At 41.3% G+C, this 21,628-nt stretch overlaps 1 protein-coding gene across 3 annotated transcripts; it reads right to left on the reverse strand.

The window, feature by feature from the left end:
- Nucleotides 1–249: 249 nt before the first annotated feature.
- On the reverse strand, nt 250–20,806 carry LOC129836274 (cGMP-dependent protein kinase 2-like). 3 transcript variants are annotated; one of them, XM_055902212.1, is made up of 19 exons: nt 20,553–20,805; nt 19,308–19,851; nt 17,820–17,986; nt 17,254–17,367; nt 16,292–16,397; nt 14,840–14,903; nt 14,666–14,743; nt 14,380–14,474; nt 13,925–13,993; nt 11,792–11,890; nt 11,457–11,607; nt 9,365–9,501; nt 7,906–7,995; nt 7,644–7,785; nt 7,385–7,548; nt 6,967–7,089; nt 6,264–6,326; nt 3,322–3,388; nt 250–3,213 (listed from the first exon to the last, which is right to left on the reverse strand). In XM_055902212.1, the coding sequence occupies exons 2-19, from the start codon at nt 19,775–19,777 to the stop codon at nt 3,118–3,120; spliced, it is 2,295 nt and encodes a 764-aa protein (XP_055758187.1). In that variant the 5' UTR covers nt 19,778–19,851; nt 20,553–20,805; the 3' UTR covers nt 250–3,117. The 3 variants fall into 3 exon arrangements, 1 of the variants encoding a protein (XP_055758187.1); XR_008756639.1 differs by having other exon boundaries at nt 3,183–3,213; nt 3,322–5,847; nt 5,881–6,326; nt 20,534–20,806; XR_008756638.1 differs by having other exon boundaries at nt 3,183–3,213; nt 3,322–5,847; nt 5,881–6,326.
- Between the last annotated feature and the right edge of the window lie 822 nt (nt 20,807–21,628).

Here is a 21,628-nt window from a genome sequence, read left to right on the forward strand (position 1 = left end):
TTGAGTGGTTTACAAAACAACAGATATTTCTTCAAAGCCACATTTTCAAATAATGCCAATTCAATGACGATATTACAAGTAATTTCCCGCCCCAAAATGACATGAAATGATATTGCTGTAAAAGGTTCTCATTCTGTCATGCATCTGAAATATTTATTGTTTTTTCAATTGATTATGATGTCATTGCCATGGCTATGTGACTACATCCAAGAGCAACAACAACCTTGTAAAATTTAAAGAGGTATCAGGTATTGAAAATATGTTTTATTATAAACAGAATAAATATTGGGTTCATTTTGGTAACATCTATAAACCCATATACTGCAATAGAGATTTGCTCAATAAGTTAAGAGTGCACATTAGTTTAGGAGTTATGTAAAATACAGTAATGGCTGCATTAGTACCAACAACTGTTTAGCATGAATGGAAGGGAAATATATCCTTCCTCACAGATTTCCAGTACATTCAATGCAATGTGACCCTAATTATTGTCTCGGTTAAATATAGGGCCCATCTTTCTGTTTTGTATCTACAGTACAATGCATTTTCATTTACAGATCATTTACAACCATAATGACTTCCTTCAGTTAGTGATACAACTGTACACATGCCATACTGTATTTTGTGAAATTTAACTCAACTAATTCCCTAAACCGGCCCCTTTGGGAATAAAGTGGATTCATGACTTAATGCTCTGTTTTCCCAAACAAGCTGGATCAAACCTATTATATAACAACATAATAATGGCTGTCCTGAGGATTAGTGAGAAAAATTACATTACGTCTTTTGATAAGACCACACCAGGCAGATAAGGCATGATCGAAGGACAAAGCATGTGTACAAGTCTGATTATACATTTGATCAACATTTAGAGCACAATTTCAAAAATGTTATATAAACATACACTACATGGACAAAAGTATGTGGACACCCCTTCAAATTAGAGGATTCTGCAAATTCAGTCACACCCGTTGTTGACATGTGTATAAAAATCGAGCACACAGCCATTAAATCTCCATACTCAAACATTGGCAGTAGAATGGTCTTACTGAAAAGCTCAGTAACTTTCAATGTGGCACCATCACTTTTCTAATAAGTCAGTTCGTAAAATTCTGCCCTGCTAGAGCTGCCCCGGGCAATTGTAAGTGCTGTTATTGTGAAGTGGAAACATCTAGGAGCAACAACGGTTCAGCCGTGAAGTGGTAGGCCACACAAGCTCACAGAACGGGACCGCTGAGTGCTGAAGCGCGTAGTGCATAAAAAAACATCTGTCTTCGGTTGCATCACTCACTACCGAGTTCCAAACTGCCTCTGGAAGCAACGTCAACAGAAGAACTGTTCGTCGGGAGCTTCATTAAATGGGTTTCCATGGCCGAGCAGCCGCGCACAAGACTAAGATAAGCATGCGCAATGCAAAGCGCCGGCTGGAGTGGTGTAAAGCTCGCCGCCATTGGACTCTGGAGCAGTGGAAACCCGTTCTCTGGAGTGATGAATCACGCTTCACCATCTGGCAGTCCGACGGATGAATCTGGGTTTGGCGGATGCCAGGAGAACACTAGCTGACCTAATGCATAGTCGTCTGGGGCTGTTTTTATTTTTTTTTATTTGAGTTTATTTTATTTTTACAGGGACAGTGCACATTAATCAACGTTTCAGTAAAAGTGACGGTTTTAGCCAGCTGGCTAATTTTCAACCGCAGTCCCAGGGCAGGTTCGGGCTAGGCCCCTTAGTTCCAGTGAAGGGAACATTATAGACGATTCTGTGATTCCAACTTTGTGGCAACAGTTTGGGGAAGGCCCTTTCCGGTGTCAGCAGGACAAAGCCCCTGTGCACAAAGCGAGGTCCATACAGAAATGGTATGTTGAGATCGGTGTGGAAGAACTTGCCTGGCCGGCACAGAGACCTGACCTCAACCTCATCGAACACCTTTGGGATAAACTGGAACACCGCCTGCGAGCCAGGCCTAATCGCCCAAAATCAGTGCCCAGCCTCACGAATACTCTTGTGGCTGAATGGAAGCAAGTCCCTGCAGTAATGTTCCAACATCTAGTGGAAAGTCTTCCAAGAAAGGTGAAGGCTGTTATAGCAGCAAAGGAGGGACCAACTCCATATTAATGCCAATGATTTTGGAATTAGATATTTCGATGAACAGGTGTCCACATACATTTGGCCATGTAGTGTATCTACATTTTGGAAGGCTGAGAACATCCTCGAAGGTTGTTGTTATTGTTTAGGACACAAATTAGGCAGAGCACTCTGTCTGAGGGAAAGAAGGGAAGGGAACACTGCCACTACCTCGCTCGCCAACTAAGGTGCGTGAATTGAGGTGCAAACTGAAGTTGAAAGGAGATTCAGCAACTCTTGGTTGGTGAAGTAAATAAAATAGCTTTTTTATTGTCAAACCAACGTGTTTTGCCTTTTGGCCTTCAGGATTTTTACAGAAGTATTGTGTGTGGTATGTATTGAGTGTAATATGGCAAGGACAATTGGTCTGATTTCTGCTACTTATTTAATCACATCATATTTTGTTTAGCTTTTCTCATTGTGATTGGTCCCCGAGTCCATAAGAGGCTTTTTTGAAATGTATAAAACCTAATTTTGGTTCACTTCTGTAAAAACCTTGAAGAAAGCCAAAAGCAAAAATGCATTGGTTTTAATTGTAACAATAAATAAGATTTTCTATTTATTTCCATTGTCCTCCATCAGTTGCTGTCTGAGGGAAATAACCCAATGGACTGAGATTAGGGTTTTTGGCACTCAGTCTTTCAATCACTTGATGAATGTCCTTGTTGTCTCATGAGAGTTTCATGTGGCACTTCACACACTGTTCTTCCGGCCAAAAGCCTAAAACACAATTCTTAAGAGGCAATCTTCTCCGTCTACAGGCCAGAAAGGCAGTAACAGGCAGGCAGTCATGATGTCAAATGTATGACAAGTACGCCAACCACAGGGAAGAGATGGGATTACAGTATTCAGTCATGGCTGCTTCTGTGGAGTTGATTGTTTTTAAGGCAGATAGCACAGTTCACTGCACTAGCGGAACACTAGCGTCAGGTAGTAGAGTTACACCACCTATATGGACACAAAGCTTTAGGGTGTAGAGGCTCCAGGGGCACCTCAGAAGTCCTTGTCCCAGCCTGACAGTTCGTCTGGTGTCTCCTCCAGCTCTGGGGGAAAGATGTCAAAGTGGCTGTGGTCCATCGGCCCCTTCAGCTGGGAAGAGGAACATCAAAGAACACCGGTCAGATACAGTCACATCCAAGCACTTATTTAGCGGTCATGTAGTCTTTTTTTTGTGGTAAATGTAATATTACACATCACCTCTCTCTTCAGTGGCGATATGAGCTTCTGGCGTCTCAGCCCCTCCCAGTTAAAGCCCTGGAACCACCTGCAGGATGTCACAAAGAGGCAGTTGTTCATTTTCTGTCAGAACTACAGATCCCATCATCCCCCAGTGCCCACACACTACACCAGAACCAATACAATACAGCACAGTCTGTATACTGTAGGTATGGCATTCATGCACAAGTTACTCCACAAAGACAGCTCTCACCCTACAGGACCCCGTTTCAAGCAGTGGGGGAAAAATACAATTCTTCTACAGGAAGCCACACACACACACACACACAGGAGAATGCAATCATAGCAACACCAAAAACAGAATGACGTCCGTCTGCTAATAGGGTCACTAATGTTTTCATACCATTTCTAACAAACATCATTCGCCTACACAGAACATCTGTCCAAATACCAAACAAAAGTCAAAATGGCACTCGCTATTTTATAATTTGCTCAGTGAGTTGAAAACAAAACCATATTCCTCCTGCTTTAAACATTAGTGCTCTGATGACTTGAGAAGAAGCCAGCTCTGCCAGTCCTATGGTCTATTAAGGCTCTACTCTGCTGAGTATTGGGACAACTGCACCCCCCATTCTCACAGCTAATTGCTCCCAGGTGAAAGTACTGTTTGTTATGCAATAGTGTCTGTTGTGACATGATACTGAAGAGGAGGGAGGGAAAGGTGCTCATCACACAATTATTTGCACAGTGCAGAGAGAATTTGACACCAATGGAAGTTTGAATACGCTTCTGATATACAGTATTTAGCCCAATGTCTCTGACTGAATGATCCATTACCAGCTAGCACATAACGTTCTGAGAACCATTTCTTAGAGAGTGTGGTTGTCCTATGGTTATTTGCATACAACACAACGTTCTGGGAAGGGTGCAGGACAGTTGCTTGGCTTTGGAACATTCTCAGCAAATTTAAGGAACTTTACAACAACAAAAAAAGTAATTTTCTTGGTACTTCATGAATTTATCAGAACGTTTCTAAAAGTTCAAACATGGTTACATTTAAATTAATATTTGGTCATGTTCTAGGAACGTTCTCCAACTAGTTTGACATTGGGAATGTTCTCAAATAGTTCAGAATATGTTAAGAAACAATATTCTTCCTTGGGAATTTCAGTACTTGAGCATAACATTTCCTACAGGTTTCCTCCCAGTTCTATATAAAGCCATGTTCTCAAATTGTCCAAAGAACGTTTCAGTGCATCATACATTTTTGGGGATATCTGGATATTCCAAACACACTTGGTTTTTTTTCAACTTTGTTTTTAACCTGAGTACTGCTGCGCGCAGGAGAGGCTTGCGCTGTGGTGCAGGTAAAATGGGAGCGAGCAGACAGATAGAGAGAGACGCTACTCGGCTACAGCCAAGACTAGATAGAAAACAGTGTGGCTGCTACAAGTTATCATCCCATATAATAGTGCCTGTATTGACTGGAGTAGCCTAGCCAGACTGATTGATTGAAGCTACATTTAGCACTTTCTCCCAACCCCATTTATATAAAACAACAGCCAACCATTTGGTTGCTCGTTGTAGCCTACTCCTCATTTCGCTAACTTTAAATTACGTAATTTTATTCCATCTTGCATTGCATTAGTGAACTCTGACTACATTTGCTATGCTTTGATTGGCCAAGATAAACAACTAGCTACACACGTGAATGCTAACGGATGGCTACCGGTCTTTTTTATGGGGCGCATGTCATAAAAAACTACATTGAAAAGTTTGGTGTTTGATTAAATTAATTTTTTGAAATGTCATTATATATCCTTGTATGTAACAATATCACATGCATATATTAATTTAATTTAGAGAAAGCCTTTACAGTGTTAAAATAGGCCTATACATTTTTGGGCCCAAATTTAAAAACAGTAATTGCGTTCTCAGAACTTTATGAAAACGTTCAATAAAAACCACAAGAAAACAGTAACATTCTAAAGAATGTTCTAAGAATGCTAAAAACATATGCATTCCCCTCTCAGCAAAACTCTATCCTCACTCTTGTTAAGGGTGTTCAGGTGTGTTGGCTGCGCCCCTAATTGGCCACACCTGATCTTAATGAGTGCTTGTTTCCTTTGAAATCGGGTATGTTTGAATAGACTAAAATGAACAGCTTTGTATAAATAAAAAAAACATAGTATGTTAGCTCCATCCTGGTGGCGTAGTGGACTAATTCCATGGATAGAAAACAGAAGATCATAAGTTTGAATCTCACTGACGCTGTGTCACAATACAAAATAAATGTGTTTGCATTACAAATTAATTTCTCTCTGCTTGGAGTTCAAAACAGCTAAACTGAGATAGCAGTGTTAATGGAACATTTTAAGGGAGTTATTTAAAGAATTTGTTCAAAACATTCACAAAAAGTTGAGAATGTTTTTGAAAGGTTATTTACTACCTTCAAATAACCTTACTTTTTCTGTTCTCAGAAGGTTAATAAAACATAAAATCTCCCAGGAAAACTTTCAGGGAACCATAGTAAAATGTTCTCAGAACCTCCCTGCAAACTAAAACTTTTGTTCCCAGGACAAGCAACATTTTCTTCCGTTCTTTTTTTACCGGTCAGGAAACACATGACTTCGTTCCGAGAACCAATCGGAAACCAAAAACATACGTACCCACCTACAACTTCCAAGGAAACGAATCTGCTAGCTGGGTAGCCTACTGGTTATTGAAGGCACCACTGAGCAAGCTGTTAAACCTGAGCTGGATTCGTATTGCATTGGACCAGAAATCCATCAATGGATTAATCCCTTAAAGAACACCAATTACAAATTGTATATTTCAATTGTGCTTGTATCCTTGTATGGTGCATAATTAGTATCACAATAGCTGATGAGTGTCTAGGATATTGGATCTGTCTAGGTGTAGAGTGGTGTTGATGATGCTTCATTAACAAGAAGTGGACCAACTTGTGTTTCTTAATGTCGATGATGCCGTTCTTCTTATTACCAAGCCTGTCCACAGGGTTAAGCCTAGGAGAAGGAAATGATGCATGGGTCTGTTATCTGTCAACAACAACCATCTGGACAAACAGAATGCTGATAATGTGATTGCAACTAATACCCTATACACATGAAAGCAGATTGATATTGTGCAGTCTGTTTGATTCAGAGCTGGTCTGGTTTGACATGTGATTTCCTGATGACATCAATGCAGGTCACTCACAGACCAATTACTCGCAATGATTTTTGTCTGGTCAATTACTACAGGCCCAATTGCTGTGTGACTGAGCTGGCCAAAGGGTTTGAAACATGGTGCTCACTAGCATTATCCAGTAGCCTATCGGTACAGTATAAACATGTTATTTTGTCATCTGAAATGGTGACGCAAATAAGGGTTGCACTACATAGTATTGTTTTTGTGTTGGCTTTACCTCAAACAAAGTAGGCAGACAGATACACGGCTTAGTTCATTCAACTACAGCCTCTTATCATCAGAGGCACAAACCCCTACTGGGTTAATAGGCATAGCCTAAAATCTCAAATTTCCCATCTCTCCAAAAAGTGTGTGTTTGTATGTGTGTGACTAATAAAAATCACTAATAGTAAGCTGTCCCTGACAACACTTCTATTGGCAAGCAAAGCAGCAGTTTGTGATGCTACAACCACATACTTGCAGAGTCTCCTGATAAGGTCATCGGGGCGCTTGCTGATCCTCTTGGGGAAGTCAACCTTTTCAATCCCATGGAGGACCATGGTGTAGATCTTAATGGGGTCGGTTCCGGAAAAGGGTGGACTAAAAGAGGTACAAAACAGAAACTTAGGGTTCCTGTTAATGGTGACTATAGACAAAAAATCATGGTTTCATGGACATGCTGGAAACACTTAGACAGCCCAATGCAGCCCAAAAAGCTACCTCAAATAGTCTCTCATACACTCAACCTCTCCATGTCAAGCTGGTTACCATGGTTGCGGAATGGGGCCCTAATGCCTAATGGTTCCTCTCAAAGTGAAGTGTTCGTAGAGACAAATTGAAGAGCAGCACCATTTTTACTAGTACTTTGAGCCACATGTCAGACTGTCATAGTGACCTGCCAGTCAGTAGCTCAAAGATGAGGATCCCCAGAGACCAACAGTCAGCTCCAAAGTCATGGCCCTTGTTCATGATGACCTCTGGAGCCACATACTCTGGGGTCCCACAGAACGTCCATGTCTTCTTCCCCAGGCCTATCCTCTTAGCAAAACCAAAGTCTGCCTAAGGAAACAGACAGATACTGTAACATGAACATACTGTATATGACTATGTACAAACAACTGAAAATGAGCAGTGATCAAATTAAGGTCTATTACCATTTTGACATAGCCTTCTGCATCCAGTAGTAGGTTCTCAGGTTTCAGGTCTCTGTAGATGATTCCTCTGGCGTGGAGGTAGTCAAAGGCTTCCAGGACACAGGCAATGCAGAAGCGGGCTGTCTGCTCCTCAAAGGAACTCCTGCATCACAGTCAAGACCAACATTCAGACACATACTAGGACTTAATACTGATGATTGATTGGCATTATTGATTCCAGGGTTTTGGGTGTTTTCGCAGATGTAAAACAACCTACACTCACATGTCCCGTAGTACACTCCACAGCTCCCCACCCAGGCAGACCTCCAGTAGCATGTACACATATTTGTCATCTCGGAATGTCCGAAACAACCTAGAACACAAAGTGACATTTAAGAGGACTTAGTGCACAAGGACCATCTGAACAAAACTAACGTTACTGTTCTGGAGTTCTTAAAGACATGAGGTCTTCTGCTCTGCAGTATATTTCTTTAGATGATGTACTTTCAAGCAGTTAAGCTGCCATTTGTTTCGCATTGGATCTGTTTGTCAATTGAGGCCCAAAGAACAACTCTAGGAATGCAGATGGAGAGAAAGGACCATTTTGAGAGCAGGAAAAGAGAGACGTGTGAGGATGGAACGGAACTTTCCTTTTTTGGGTGGCAGTTGGAAGCTGTGTTTGCCCAGGACATTTGTCCTTGAATGTCAGAGGGCAAATAAATCAAACCTCAGTCTACACTCAGCGTTGAGACACCAGACAAACTTACATTGCTTAAAGGGACTCCTTAGCAACTCCTCCCGGACCATAGAACATCTCTCTCTCTTAAGAGGAAAAAGTTCAAACTTTTCTTTCATGAACCACTTCTTGTCTCAAGGTCAACATCCTTCACTTCCACAGTCCCATATCAATCTAAGAGCTGACCTAAGATACAAAGGCTTGTCTGTATAGGCTATTCAGTGAAATGAGACCTTTCACTTTCAAGTCATGGGAGTCATGGCAATGGAACCATATCACTTGGGAAAAAATAAACGTCCCTTTGTCGAAAACTGTAGAAGATCATGAGCATATTTGTAAAAAATCGTACAAATCTTAAAAATAATCAAAAGTATGTAGGGAAGACTACTGCCTCATTTATATTACACATTTGACTTTCTGTTTGAAACCACACTCTAAACATGCATTATTCATATACTAGATGAATACAATACACGCTTTATTAATTTCCATTGTGACTAAAAACAAACACTCTCTTCTCTGTTTCATAGGACAATGAATTTGTCCTTCACTCAACTGTTCATTTATGCATTCAGCGGACACACGAGGTCCTACTTTGCATAAACCGACCTACTGCGATTGCATGATATTGTATAATCATATGTCGCTTTCCTCAAACAGTAGAAGAGCATCTTTCAAAAAGCAATGTTTTACATGGGAGGCCTTGTAAACATCAATATGGGTTGTCTACCTCTTGCTCTTGGGGTGAACGTGATTGTCACAAGGTCCATTTCACTGTTTCATTCCAGGTGACAGCAGTCTGGATGAATGGGTATATTGGAGATCCTTGACACTGCTACAAACAGGTACCATGTAAAGTACTCTAGGAAAACCATGTCAAAGCTTGAAGAAAAGCATGAATAAAACGCTTTGAATGTTTACAATGCTTTGGGGACTCTGTAATGGGCATTGTTGTCTGAGGATAAACCTTGAGGATCAGAGAGCAGCATGAGCACATGACGCTGACCTGACTATGAAGTGTGAGTTGGTCTGCTGAAGGATGTTCTTCTCAGAGTAGATGTGCTCCTGTTGTCTTGTGTCCACAATGTGCTTCTTTTTAATACACTTCAGAGCAAATGTGGTGTCTTCATCTCTCAGTTTCACCTGCAATAAAACAATTACTCATATTGTTTACATATACACTGAGTATACCAAACAATAAGAAAACCTTCCTAATACTGTGTTGCACCTCCCCCTTTTGCCCTCAGAACATCCTCAATTCGTTGGGGCAAGGCCTCTATAAGGTGTCGAAAGCGTTCCACAGGGATGCTGGCAGATGTTGGCTCCAATGCTGTTGTGTCAAGTTGACTGGATGTCCTTTGGGTGGTGGACCATTCTTTATACAGACGGGAAACAGTTGAGTGTGAAAAAGCCAGCAGCGTTGCAGTTCTTGACAGAAACCGGTAAGCCTGGCACCTACTACCATACCCCGTTTTAAAAAAAACATAAATATTTCACCTTTATTTAGCCAGGTAGGCCAGTTCAGAACATGATCTCATTTACAACTGCGACCTGGCCAAGATAGCGCAAAGCAGTGCGACACAAACAACACAGAGTTACACATGGGATAAACAAACGTACAGTCAATAACACAATAGAAAAATCTATATACAGTTTGTGCAAATGTAGTAAGATTAGGGAGGTAAGGCAATAAATAGGCTATAGTGGCAAAATAATTACAAGTTAGCAATTAAACACTGGAGTGATAGATGTGCAGAAGATGCATGTGCTAGAAGAGATACTGGGGTGCAAAGGAGCAAAAAAAACAAAAAACAATATGGGGATGAGGTAGTTGGGTGGGCTATTTACAGATGGGCTATGTACAGGTGCAATGATCGGTAAGCTGCTCTGACAGCTGATGCTTAAAGTTAGTGAGGGAGATATAAATCTCCAGCTTCAGTGATTTATGTCATTTGTTCCAATCACTGGCAGCAGAGAACTGGAAGGAAAGGCGGCCAAAGGAAGAGTTGGCTTTGGGGTGGCCATTGAAATATACCTGCTGGAGCGCATGCTACGGGTGGGTGCTGCTATGGTGACCAGTGAGCTGAGATAAGGCGGGGCTTTACCTAGAAAAGACTTATAGATGACCTGGAGCCAGTGGGTTTGGCGACGAATATGTAGCGAGGGCCAGCCAATGAGAGCATACAGGTCGCAGTGGTGGGTAGTATATGGGGCTTTGGTGACAAAACAGATGGCACTGTGATAGACTACATCCAACTTGCTGAGTTGAGTGTTGGAGGCTATTTTGTAAATTACATCGCAGAAGTCAAGGATCGGTAAGATAGTCAGTTTTACGAGGGTATGTTTGGCAGCATGAGTGAAGGATGCTTTGTTGCGAAATAAGGAAACCGATTCTAGATTTGATTTTGGATTGGAGGTGCTTAATGTGAGTCTGGAAGGAGAGTTTACAGTCTAACCAGACACAGGTATTTGTAGTTGTCCACATATTCTAAGTCAGAACCGTCCAGAGTAGTGATGCTAGACGGGCGGGCGGGTGCGGGCAGCGATCAGTTGAAGAGCATGCATTTAGTTTTGCTTGCATTTAAGAGCAGTTGGAGGCCACGGAAGGAGTGTTGTATGGCATTGAAGCTTGTCTAGAGCTTTGTTAACACAGTGTCCAAAGAAGGGACAGAAGTATACAGAATGGTGTCGTCTGCGTAGTGGTGGATCAGAGAATCACCAGCAGCAAGAGCGACATCATTGATGTATACAGAGAAGAGAGTCGGCCTGAGAATTGAACCCTGTTCAAAGACACTTATATCTTTGTCTTGCCCATTCACCCTCAGAATGGCACCCGTACAAAATTCATGTCTCAATTGTCTCAAGGCTTTAAAATCCTTCTTTAACCGGTCGCCTCCACTTTATCTACACTGATTGAAGTGGATTTAACAAGTGACATCAATAAGGGATCATTGCTTTCATTGAAAAAGCAGGTGTTCTTAATGTTTTGTACACTCAGAATATGTTAAATTGTTTTTATAGCAACTGTAGGCCTATGCCCTATGCTGTTGTTTTGGACATTGCTTCGGGTGGTGTGACCCAAACATCAGGCCACTCACCAGCTCTACTCGGCCGAAGCCGCCCATGCCCAGTGTTGCTATGACCTCCAAGTCCTGGAAGGGGTCATGGGTAGGGATGACGGCGATCCTCTCCCTGAGACGACACACCTCCTGGGCCTCTGGGGACGAGTCGATAAGGGGGGAAAGGGGTCTGTGGAAGGAAGGGGAGAAGGGAGGGGGCATCATTTGGGTTTAATGGTGCACTCCTAAATATCTGTTTCTGCAGACAGTGAGGCCCTAAAGTTTCTGGGGTGGGTGGGTATTTGTAAATGTAGCTGCCATTTGTTATTTGAACTATGTGTGGTAACAGAAATTTTGTGGCCTCCACTACTCACAGTGCATTTCTTCTCTCGTCGCATCGGGAGAGCTCTTCAACATATTCCTTCAGGTATGCCTGCAGTTCCTCATAAGTGCCCACCATCTGGTTGAAGTTGCTGGAGAGGTAGCACCGTTTTGTTTTTCAAATCGCTTTGGTGCAATTTTCACAAATAACGTCGTACTTTTTCACAACTCCTAGTACAAAACTCGAAACAGATCATCAAAAAAGCAGTTGTGTCAAAACTCTAAACACATTATTATCAATTGACTGAGTACAACACACAAAATCATACAGTCACTTTCTCACCAAACTTAATCAGTGTTTCATCTAGAAATACATGTTTCGCATTGCAACACATGTTCATATAAAGTACTTGCCTCGCACAATTTAATTCTCATATCACTTTTGCTTCGACTGTCTTCTCATTTCTCAAAATAGCTTTTATTATTACTTAGTCCAACTGCTCTTAATTGATAATCACTTAACCGTTGGGTAAACCTATAGATTTTAAACTGGTTTGTCTACTATATACAGATTTTAAGAACTACAGAACTAAAATGTATGTTTGTAAAGTATAAACATATAAATTATGATATATACTGTAATGTACAATTATGATCATGACTAATATGATTTAACTCTAAACTAATTTTAAACAAAATCTGATATTGACAAGAACAGAGATGTACTGTATGTAACAAATACATCCCCTATACAATATACATTAAGTTGCTGGGGTCTTCTGCTGAGGGTTTTTTACACTGATTTAGTCAAATTGCATTGGCCAACAGAGTACTGTAATACATGCCATTTACACAGCAGACGCTTTTATTCAAAGTGACAGGAGTAAGTCCCTACATTTTTGTATTTAACCTCAGTATGAATTTAACCCACAACCCTGGTCTTGCTAGTGCCATGCTCTAACCAACTGAGCCACACAAGACCCCACAATACACAACACAATACAATTCTGTAAAATGCAATACATGATTATCATAGATAATGACTACTTGTACCGTTCAAGTGCCTGGACTACGTGGGGGAAACATCTCAATTTGTGCAGCCATATCTGAAGATGGTGTGGTAGGGCATAGGCCTCTACTTGGGTCTTACAATTCTGCACACCTCATTGAGTTCCTCAATGAGATTGAGCAGGCCTGTCAAGGTGAAGGGGTCATGTATGTCATTGTGTGGGATAATGTCAGGTTCCACCATGCAGAGATGGTTCAGGCATGGTTTTGGGCCCATCCTTGACTCCTGACCCTTTACCTGCTCCCGTTTTCTCCTTTCCTCAACCCTATCGAGGAATTATGATCATCATGGAGGTGGAAGCTGTATGATTGTCAGCCACATGAGCCTGCCACCCTCCTTCAGGCCATGGATGAGGCATGCGATGACATCAACCCTGATCAATGTCAGACTTGGATTCGCCATGCCAAAAGGTTTTTCCCCAGGTGCATGAACAATGAGGACATACACTGCAATGTGGATGAGAGCTGAATGGCCAAATGCTCAAGACAGGCTTGATGCAAACCAGTGCCTGTTAAACAGTATGTTTCTTTCATTTTATTACATTGTTAAAGGTGTCCTCAATTATCAAACCTTTGCTCACACATGGGATAGAAATTATGGAAATGTGATATTCAGTCAATTTGAATGGGGTAGTGCAAGTGTATTACCTAATGTGAAAACAATGTAATGTACTACAATTTACAGTACTATAGCATATTACTTTCAGCACTTCAAAGGGCAATTTTGAAACATGTATCTTGCATTTTTTCCCTATTGGATATAATGGTTGTTAAAACAGCTAAATTGAGACGATATCATTATGTTGTTTTGATGATTAAACCAATGTACTCATTATATTTCACAGTAAACTGATATTTTGGATCAGCGGTTATGTGGTGAAAGATGTCTCCAAACAAAATGAATGCACAGTGAAAGGTTTTGAAAGACTGGCTGCCTTGCAAGTGTTACCAGTTTGGAGTTTTGTACTAAGTTTTGAAAATTCAACACGTTCTTGTGAAAATTGTACCAAAGCGATACAAATGTTTTCAACACATGACTATTGTTTCATGTTAGTATTTGTGTATGAATGTTTATGTGTGTGTGTATGTGTCTGTGTGCGTGCAAAGAAGCTACTCACTCTCTGTCCACCACCAAGCACTGTGTGTCATTCTCAGTGGAGATTATGTTTGCTGAACGCACATCCTCACTGGAAAGAGACAGACACATTTAAATCAGCAGAACTACACAGAACTGAAACCAATTGAAATTCACCACAGAATCATACAATAGCTGTTTGATAATGCATGTCTTTGTCACCAGACTAACATTCCATGACCCACTACTCTACAATATTGTGAAAGGATTTGATTGAAACTGCGGTGGTAAAATGTGTGGGTTGTCAGTCAGGGGGCTCGCCTTAAGAATTGCTTGATATACTGCAGGACAAATACATTTTAACATGGGAGAAAGAGGGAACCCGAAGTACTATGTTACAAGTGTGTTTGAACTTGGTGCTCAAGACAAACCAGGCCAGAGCCATTTTGCCCATTGAACATTTTGAGATGGTTAAAGAGATCAGTAAACAGATCTTACCTTATGAGCGCTTTCTCTCCAAAGTAGTCGCCCACACCCAGAGTCTTTATCTCCTGAGGCTCAGTACAGCCCTCTGTGGTCTGGGTGACACACACCTGGGCAGAAAACACAGCATGTTAAGTGCTATCTCTTTTCCCCTCGATCCAAAATGGCTGACTTGTCTGCAATAAGATTGCATGATCTATCATGGTTTGATAAGAGCTTTAACTGCTCTGTAATGCCAGAGAGGAATGTGACTCTTTTCAGCAACAAAGATGAACAATGACATTTGGGTCCTTTCTCTTACCTCTCCTTTAGCTATAATGAAGAAAGTGTTCCCTTCCTCGCCCTCCCGAATGATATACTCTCCTTTATCAAAATAGTCCTAGGAATGAGACAGAATATTAACTTTTTACATCAACAAATCTTCCCAAATCACCAGTTATGAAAAAGTCTGGTTAGAAAAACAGTAAAGGCTCACAATTTCCAGACAGTCAACGATTTTGGCAAGCTTCTCTTCTGGCAGGTCTCTCAGCAGAGATACACTGTACAAGATAAGTACACAGAGAGTTATTGGGTAAAACATGCGGCTAATAATGTGGATTTAGCATTGTGACATAGCGCCGACAACTTCAAAGATAACCTTGTTAATATGATAAAGTCAAGTCCAAAATGATTGGCACCCTTGATAAAGATGAGCAAAAAAATACTGCATAAAATAAATATTACAAATAGTGAGCTATATCGTATACACCCAAGAATTGGGAAATTATATTATTTAAATACAATTGCTCAGAGAAAGAGATTTCTTCTCAAAAAGATAGGGGTCAAAATAATTGGCACTCCTGTTTTCAATACTTTACGACACAAAACCCACTACTGGTGTGCATGGCCAACGAGCTCTATTTTCATGTCATCCAACAAATGTAAACACATGGAGTTTGCTAAACCTCATTGGCACTTGGATTGGAACCATTGCTATGGTCAGATTGTATGAAAGTATAACTCTTTGGCCATGCAAACGAGTGGTGGGTTTCGCTTCGAAAGAGGGATGCATATGAGGAAAGAACCCTATTCCTACTGTAAAATATGGTGGTGGATCTTTGATGTTATGGGGCTATTTCGCTTCCACTGGTCCTGGGGCCCTTGTTTAGGTTAACGGTATCATGAACATTACCCAGTACGAGGACATTTTAGCCAAAAACCTAGTTGCCTCTGCCAGGAGGCTGCCACTTGGCAGCAAGTGGATCTTCCAGAACGACAATAACCCCAAGCACACATCAAAATGTGGGCGGCAGGTAGCCTAGTGGTTAGCGTGTTGGGCCAGTAACCGAAAGGTTGCTAGATCAAATCCCCGAGCTGACAAGGTAAAAAGAATCTGTCGTTCTGCCCCTGAACAAGGCGGTTAACCCACTGTTCCTAGGCCGTCATTGTAAATAAGAATTTGTTCTTAATTGACTTGCCGAGTCAAATAAAGGTAAAATAAAAATCAATGGCCATCTCGGTCTTTGGACTGTGGTTTGAATTGAAGAGGGCAGACAAAGGATATCAAGGATCTGGAAATATTCTGTATGGAGGGATGGTTGAAGATCCCTCCCAGTGTCTTCTCCAATCTCATAGAACATTTTAGAAAAAGGTGCCAATATGATGAGATGAGATATTGAACTTGTTTAACAAAATCTCTTTCTCTGAGAAATTGTATAAGGATAAAATAATATAATTTTCCAATTTCTTTGAGGATACAATATAGGTTACTATTTGCATTATTTATTTTATACAGTCTTTTTTTGCTCATCTTTATCAAGGGTGCAAAAAATGTTGGACCCGACTGTATATGCGTTCGCAAATCAAACTGTCCTTCAATCTTCCATTTACATCAATGCCCGTTTCAGGCTTGAGGACCAAGCTCCTTGGTCCTCAAGGACACATGTACCTGCGTAGGAAGCTGAAGTACTCTTCTTGCGTAGCCTGTGTAGATTTCATCATAATACTCTGGAAGGTCTGGCGGTCCAGAGCCCAGATATGAGCCTGGGATACAGCTGGGCATGGGAAATTACAAGTCCAATCAACACACCATATAAGATCAGACATTCACAGGGCCGGATACTCTTATAATGTTATAGGAGTTGGCCAAACATTCCATGAACATTTACTCATTTTAATATCTGAAAGAGGTATAGTGACTAAACTGCTTGGAGTAACCCTGGATTGAAAACGTATATATCTCTCATGGCTCAAAGTAGAGGAGAGATTGACATCATCAATACTTGTTTTTGTAAGAAGTGTTGACAAGCTGAACACACCGAGCTATCTGTTTAAACTACTAGCACACAGCTCAGACACCCATGCGCACCCCACAAGACATGCCACCAAAGGTCTCTTCACAATCCTCAAGTCCAGAACAGACTATGGGAGGTGCACAGTACTACACACACGTACACATGGATGTTGTATTGTAAATATGTGATAGTGAAGTAGTGGCCTGAGGGAACACACTCATGTATTGGGTAAAGTGTAATGAAACGTAACGTCATGTAATATTTTAAATTGTATAACTGCCTTAACGTTGCTGGACCCCAGGAAGAGTAGCTGCTGCCTTGGCAACAGCTAATGGGGATCCTTAATAAACACACAAATACAAATACTATTCTATGCAAGATTAGAGGAAGCAGCTGTTGAGTAGGAAACTGTGTGAGATATGGTTTGCATATTCTAATGAGGATGTAATAGTCCCTTGGTGACTTCTCAGAAAATCATGCTGCTTTGTGTCATACATGGATACTTTTGTATGTCATATGCATGGTTTGTTGCATGATTGCACTTGAGTATGAACACTTAGTTTACGATGTGTGTGGAGAAGTACTGTATCTCAAAGGGGACTAAAATAACACCCACCTTTCACTGTTGCAGTTCTCTTACAGTTGTACAATATAGCCAACTCTCCAAAGGCGGTCCTGGGACGCATCTCTCCGAGCAATTTGCCGTTCTGCATGACCTCTAGCAGGCCATCTGAAGACAAAAAACTTAGCATGAGTATAGACAAACAGCTAAATACGGTATGTGCTGTGTACGTGCTACAACCCACAGACAACCCCATTGTGGAGAAGTTACTAAAGCTGTAATCTCCTATGGGAAGATTCTGCATGTAGACCGAAGATTCTGCCGGGACTGAATGGGATGCATGAGATAATGAGCAGCATTAGTTCTGGTTTGCCGGTTTTCGTCGTGTTATTTGGACAAGATTGGGCGAAGGAGGTTCTTAAACTGCTTTGCCTCAAAAACTTTGCATAGATCGGGAAGGTGTTTTTTGTGGGGCTGAGAGTTTGTGGGTGGAGTGGAGACTTTTTTTGCCGGAACTTTCAATTTCAAACGCATATGGACACAGAAGTCAATCACGCAGCAGACCAAATTACACAAGATTTTACTTCTGGGTTAACTGAGATTAATAAAGTTGATATGACCTGCCAGCACATAGAGGTAGTTCCCTGGTTCTCCCTCCTGGATGACCAGTTGGCCCTCAGTGTAGATCCTCTCATACATGCAGTCCACCATCTCCCTCATGTGCTGCGGATCCAACTTCTTCAGGAAGTCATTGTTCATGATGGCATCATTGATCAGCTTCTTGGTGCTGGGAGCAGGAGGAGCATAGATAAGAGGCACAGAGAAACACCTCCAAGTAGACACTCTCTACTTTTAGAGGTCAAAGGTTCACTTCACCTACAAATCAATATTCATCCAACGTTTAAGTTGTACGTCAAATATCAGAATTTTATTTTGAATAATGTAGTTTTATTGCCTCTGGCTAACTGTTCTGAACTAAATGATTCAATATATTACACACGTACATTAACAATACATGCAGTGTCCTGGATAGCACCTTCAAAAGCAGATTTCACATTATTTCACCTTAAACAGCCCCCTAAACCGAACATACAGTAGGGGCCGCTAACTGGTGGTTGAGTTTGCACCACCATGAGTAAGAGCTTAAGTTAATCACAAGAGACTTTCAATCAGGCCATTACTACTGTATTTTTACTACCGCATTCATGTTTGATTTTCATAGATGGACAAAGCACTATATTTTCCCTAGTCTCTAAACCAGTCACATAGAAGGAGACAAACGGATGATGTAGTACCATTAGGCGTGTCAGTTTCCCCCTGCATCCCTCTTAACTATAAGGCCTCTAATTATTACATCAGACAGCCGAGGGCCAGTCCATTAACCTAAAATGGACCTGGTGAATGGACTAAAGCAGGAGAGTAGGGGGCAGGCAACCGAGGTCTGCTTAATTAAAGCCATAATGATCCAGACCATGCATATTGCATATAGATGCTCAGGCCTTTGTTTCCCCGTGTGCCTTCCTATTCTCCCCAATGCTAATACAGGCTTTCAAATCTCCTTGGAGTGGCAGACACTACAAAGGCTTGGACAGAGCTCCATACCGTCTTATCCTTTCAAGAGGAGGATTGGGCCGGGATTCAATCCGATTCAATCCGATTTGGACAATGTGCCATTTAAAGGTCATTTACGATTAAGCCGGCAGTGTTTACCCTGAATGTGTTCTCCGCAAACGCGGGGACATTGCTTTTAAAACGTGCATTGCGGACAAAGCGTGATCGGATTGAAAACTGTGCATGCACAGTAGCCTACACCAGACTCCGCTGAGCACAAAGAATGATTCAAGGTAGGCTTTATTATCACAGATCCAGCTGATTGCTTTTAAACTTTGGCGAACATTTCTGCTTGCATGTCATGACATGTGTCCAATTATCACATATGTTACAATGCAACTGGGTTTATATGTGTAAAGAACAGGCCTTTGTGAGAAAACAAGAGAATAGGAACAAGTAGTCTGGGCTGTCCACCACTACATGGAACTGTTTTGGAGTTATTAACCCTCCAATAACCTCAACAACATTGTGTGGTTCTGTTGATCTCTGACACCCACCTGGAGTCCTTGCGAACACGTGCCCTCTCTATGGACACATGGTGGGCTCTGAAACCCCCACAGAAGTGCCCTGAGGTGGGCTCGGCCGACACGCCCTCCTTGGCCTTGAGCCGACGATGGACCTCCACAGCCACCCTGTGGAAGCGGGTGGGACCCTGGTTGATGACACTGAGCAGGCGGTGGCAGTTGGGAGTCAGAGGGGAGCGGCCTAGGCTGTTGTAGCCGATGGCATCCTGAAGCTTTTCTATCTGGGAGACTTTAGCCTCCAGCTCTCTCTGCAGGCTCTGCAGCTGCAACTCCTGGGATTTTAACTCCTGGTCCCTCTGGGCCAGCTCTTCTTCCAGTTGGGCTATCCTGAGCCTCAAGGGCTCCGTGTCACACACCTTGAGGCTGGAGGCCAGGAAGCTGTCCTCTGGCCGGGGGGCTTTGATTGAACCGTTGCCCATGGCCAGCTGTTGGCTGGCCACCATAGGAAAGCTCTTGGTCACCCTCGTCTAGTCACTGATATGTCTCCGTCCGGTGGCCGGTGAAAAGTATTTTCTCCCTGAGGAGGAATTTATTTATGTTATACTTTCTGCTATAATGCCTTTAGGAATACAAATAGATGTGATGTGCAACAGAGAATCTTGAATCCACAGGAGACACATCCCTACGATCATATTTCAACAACTAACTATCTCTAAAGAAGATAATAGCATAAATGGAATTCGGTTTAACCTCCAAGGAATGAAACTTGGGAAAAATTGTGTACATGACTGTGAAAATAAGGAAGCCTAGATTTCTGCCTTCATTGCACAGAACGGATACATTATCCTATAACATACATGTTGCCATAACTAAGATACAATGTATCAATATATCTTGAGAATGATATTCTAGAATTCTAGACAGAGAATGTTATTCTATTTCTATGATATTGAAACACTGACATGCATTTGCTGCAGCAACACAACAATAATACTGAATAAAAATGCCACGTGTCAATTGTTTTAGTCATTTAGGAAATGCTCTTATCCTCCCGAGCGATTTACAGTTGTGCATTCATCTGAAGATAGCTAGGTGAGACAACCTCATCACAGTCATATATGTAAGTAATTCATTAGATAAGTTCACGTCACACAGTCACATCATGTTTCCTATCATAGTCTAAATGTAATTGCACCACAATTTCCCAAAACAATACCATATCTATCGAATTTTAGAGAGCAAGCTGCAATTTTACTTACAATATCGTGGAATACGTACCCGACTTCTCGAAATGTAATACCGTAGGCTTTTTCATAAAAGCTATGAACGAGCCTCTCCAGGTATTCAAACACCTGTATAAACGAAGGTCATCTCCTTTGAATGGACTGGAATCTGTGACATCCTCCTCAAAAGCTTTTTCTCGTAATGTTGAGTACTGATGTGGTAATAATAGTACTTCTACTCAGTCCAATGACGGCAAAAAAGCGAACATCTGTTTTGAATTTGGCTACTCCTGGTGGCTACCCCTGGTGGTTGCATGGTGTTTATCAACGTAGAAACAGTTATTAAATACTGGCCATATTCGCACTTTGCATTGATACTGTAAGTTTAAATATAGGCGAATGTCTTGATTACCTCTCTCAAAACTCAGCTGATTAGCCTACCTTTGACCAGGTTTATCAGAATGGATGCTCTGTACCATATAAAGTCTGGCTACTGGAGATTATTTCCACAAGGTTTAATTGAGAGATGCCTCTAGCAACAAGGGACAAGGGTTAAAATGATAATAATTCACTTTTTTACTTTTTTATTATTGACAATGTTCTCAAAATGTATTGAACAGTGAAATAATGATTGGCAATCAGTGACGAAAGCTGCCATTTATGGTTTATAAAAACCGTTTCTGGAAGAAAGAAACAGCACCTTTGACAGCATACGTAACTCTATATGACATTTTTTTTTACTGACGACTCACATTGACTCTCAAGAAACAAAATGTTGACACCTCAATTCAATGTTCAAATGTTACATTTCATTCATTTTCAAGAGTCTGTAACAGCAGAGGAAATTATAAAAGGTCACTTAACTGACATAATTCCCCATTTTGTGCAGAAATGGCATATCAAATACATTCCCAAAGTATTTTGCTGAAACAGAACATAAGTTTGTAAAATGTCACTGTTGCTGTCAAATAGTAAATAACGCTTACAAACAAAAATATCAGCATGCAGATGGTTTTTACATCAAATGCATTGAAATAAATGCCCTCATATCCGTTCTCAGTTAGCTACTGAAACTGATTATCACACAAACTGGTTTTATAATATAATACATCTGGATTTCTACCTAGCACA

Source organism: Salvelinus fontinalis, chromosome 37 (genome assembly GCF_029448725.1).
Source record: "Salvelinus fontinalis isolate EN_2023a chromosome 37, ASM2944872v1, whole genome shotgun sequence".
In the NCBI taxonomy this organism is placed as follows: Eukaryota; Metazoa; Chordata; class Actinopteri; order Salmoniformes; family Salmonidae; genus Salvelinus; species Salvelinus fontinalis.

What these genes read in the sequence shown, in the direction of transcription:
- LOC129836274 (XM_055902212.1), bottom strand. Translation starts at nt 19,777, where the DNA reads ATGGTGGCCAGCCAACAGCTGGCCATGGGCAACGGTTCAATCAAAGCC. An exon ending in TCGTTGACTGTCTGGAAATT is followed by an intron (nt 14,744 to 14,839) that starts GTGAGCCTTTAC and finishes TCTCATTCCTAG; the next exon opens with GACTATTTTGATAAAGGAGA. An exon ending in GACGAGAGAAGAAATGCACT is followed by an intron (nt 11,608 to 11,791) that starts GTGAGTAGTGGA and finishes TTCCTTCCACAG; the next exon opens with ACCCCTTTCCCCCCTTATCG.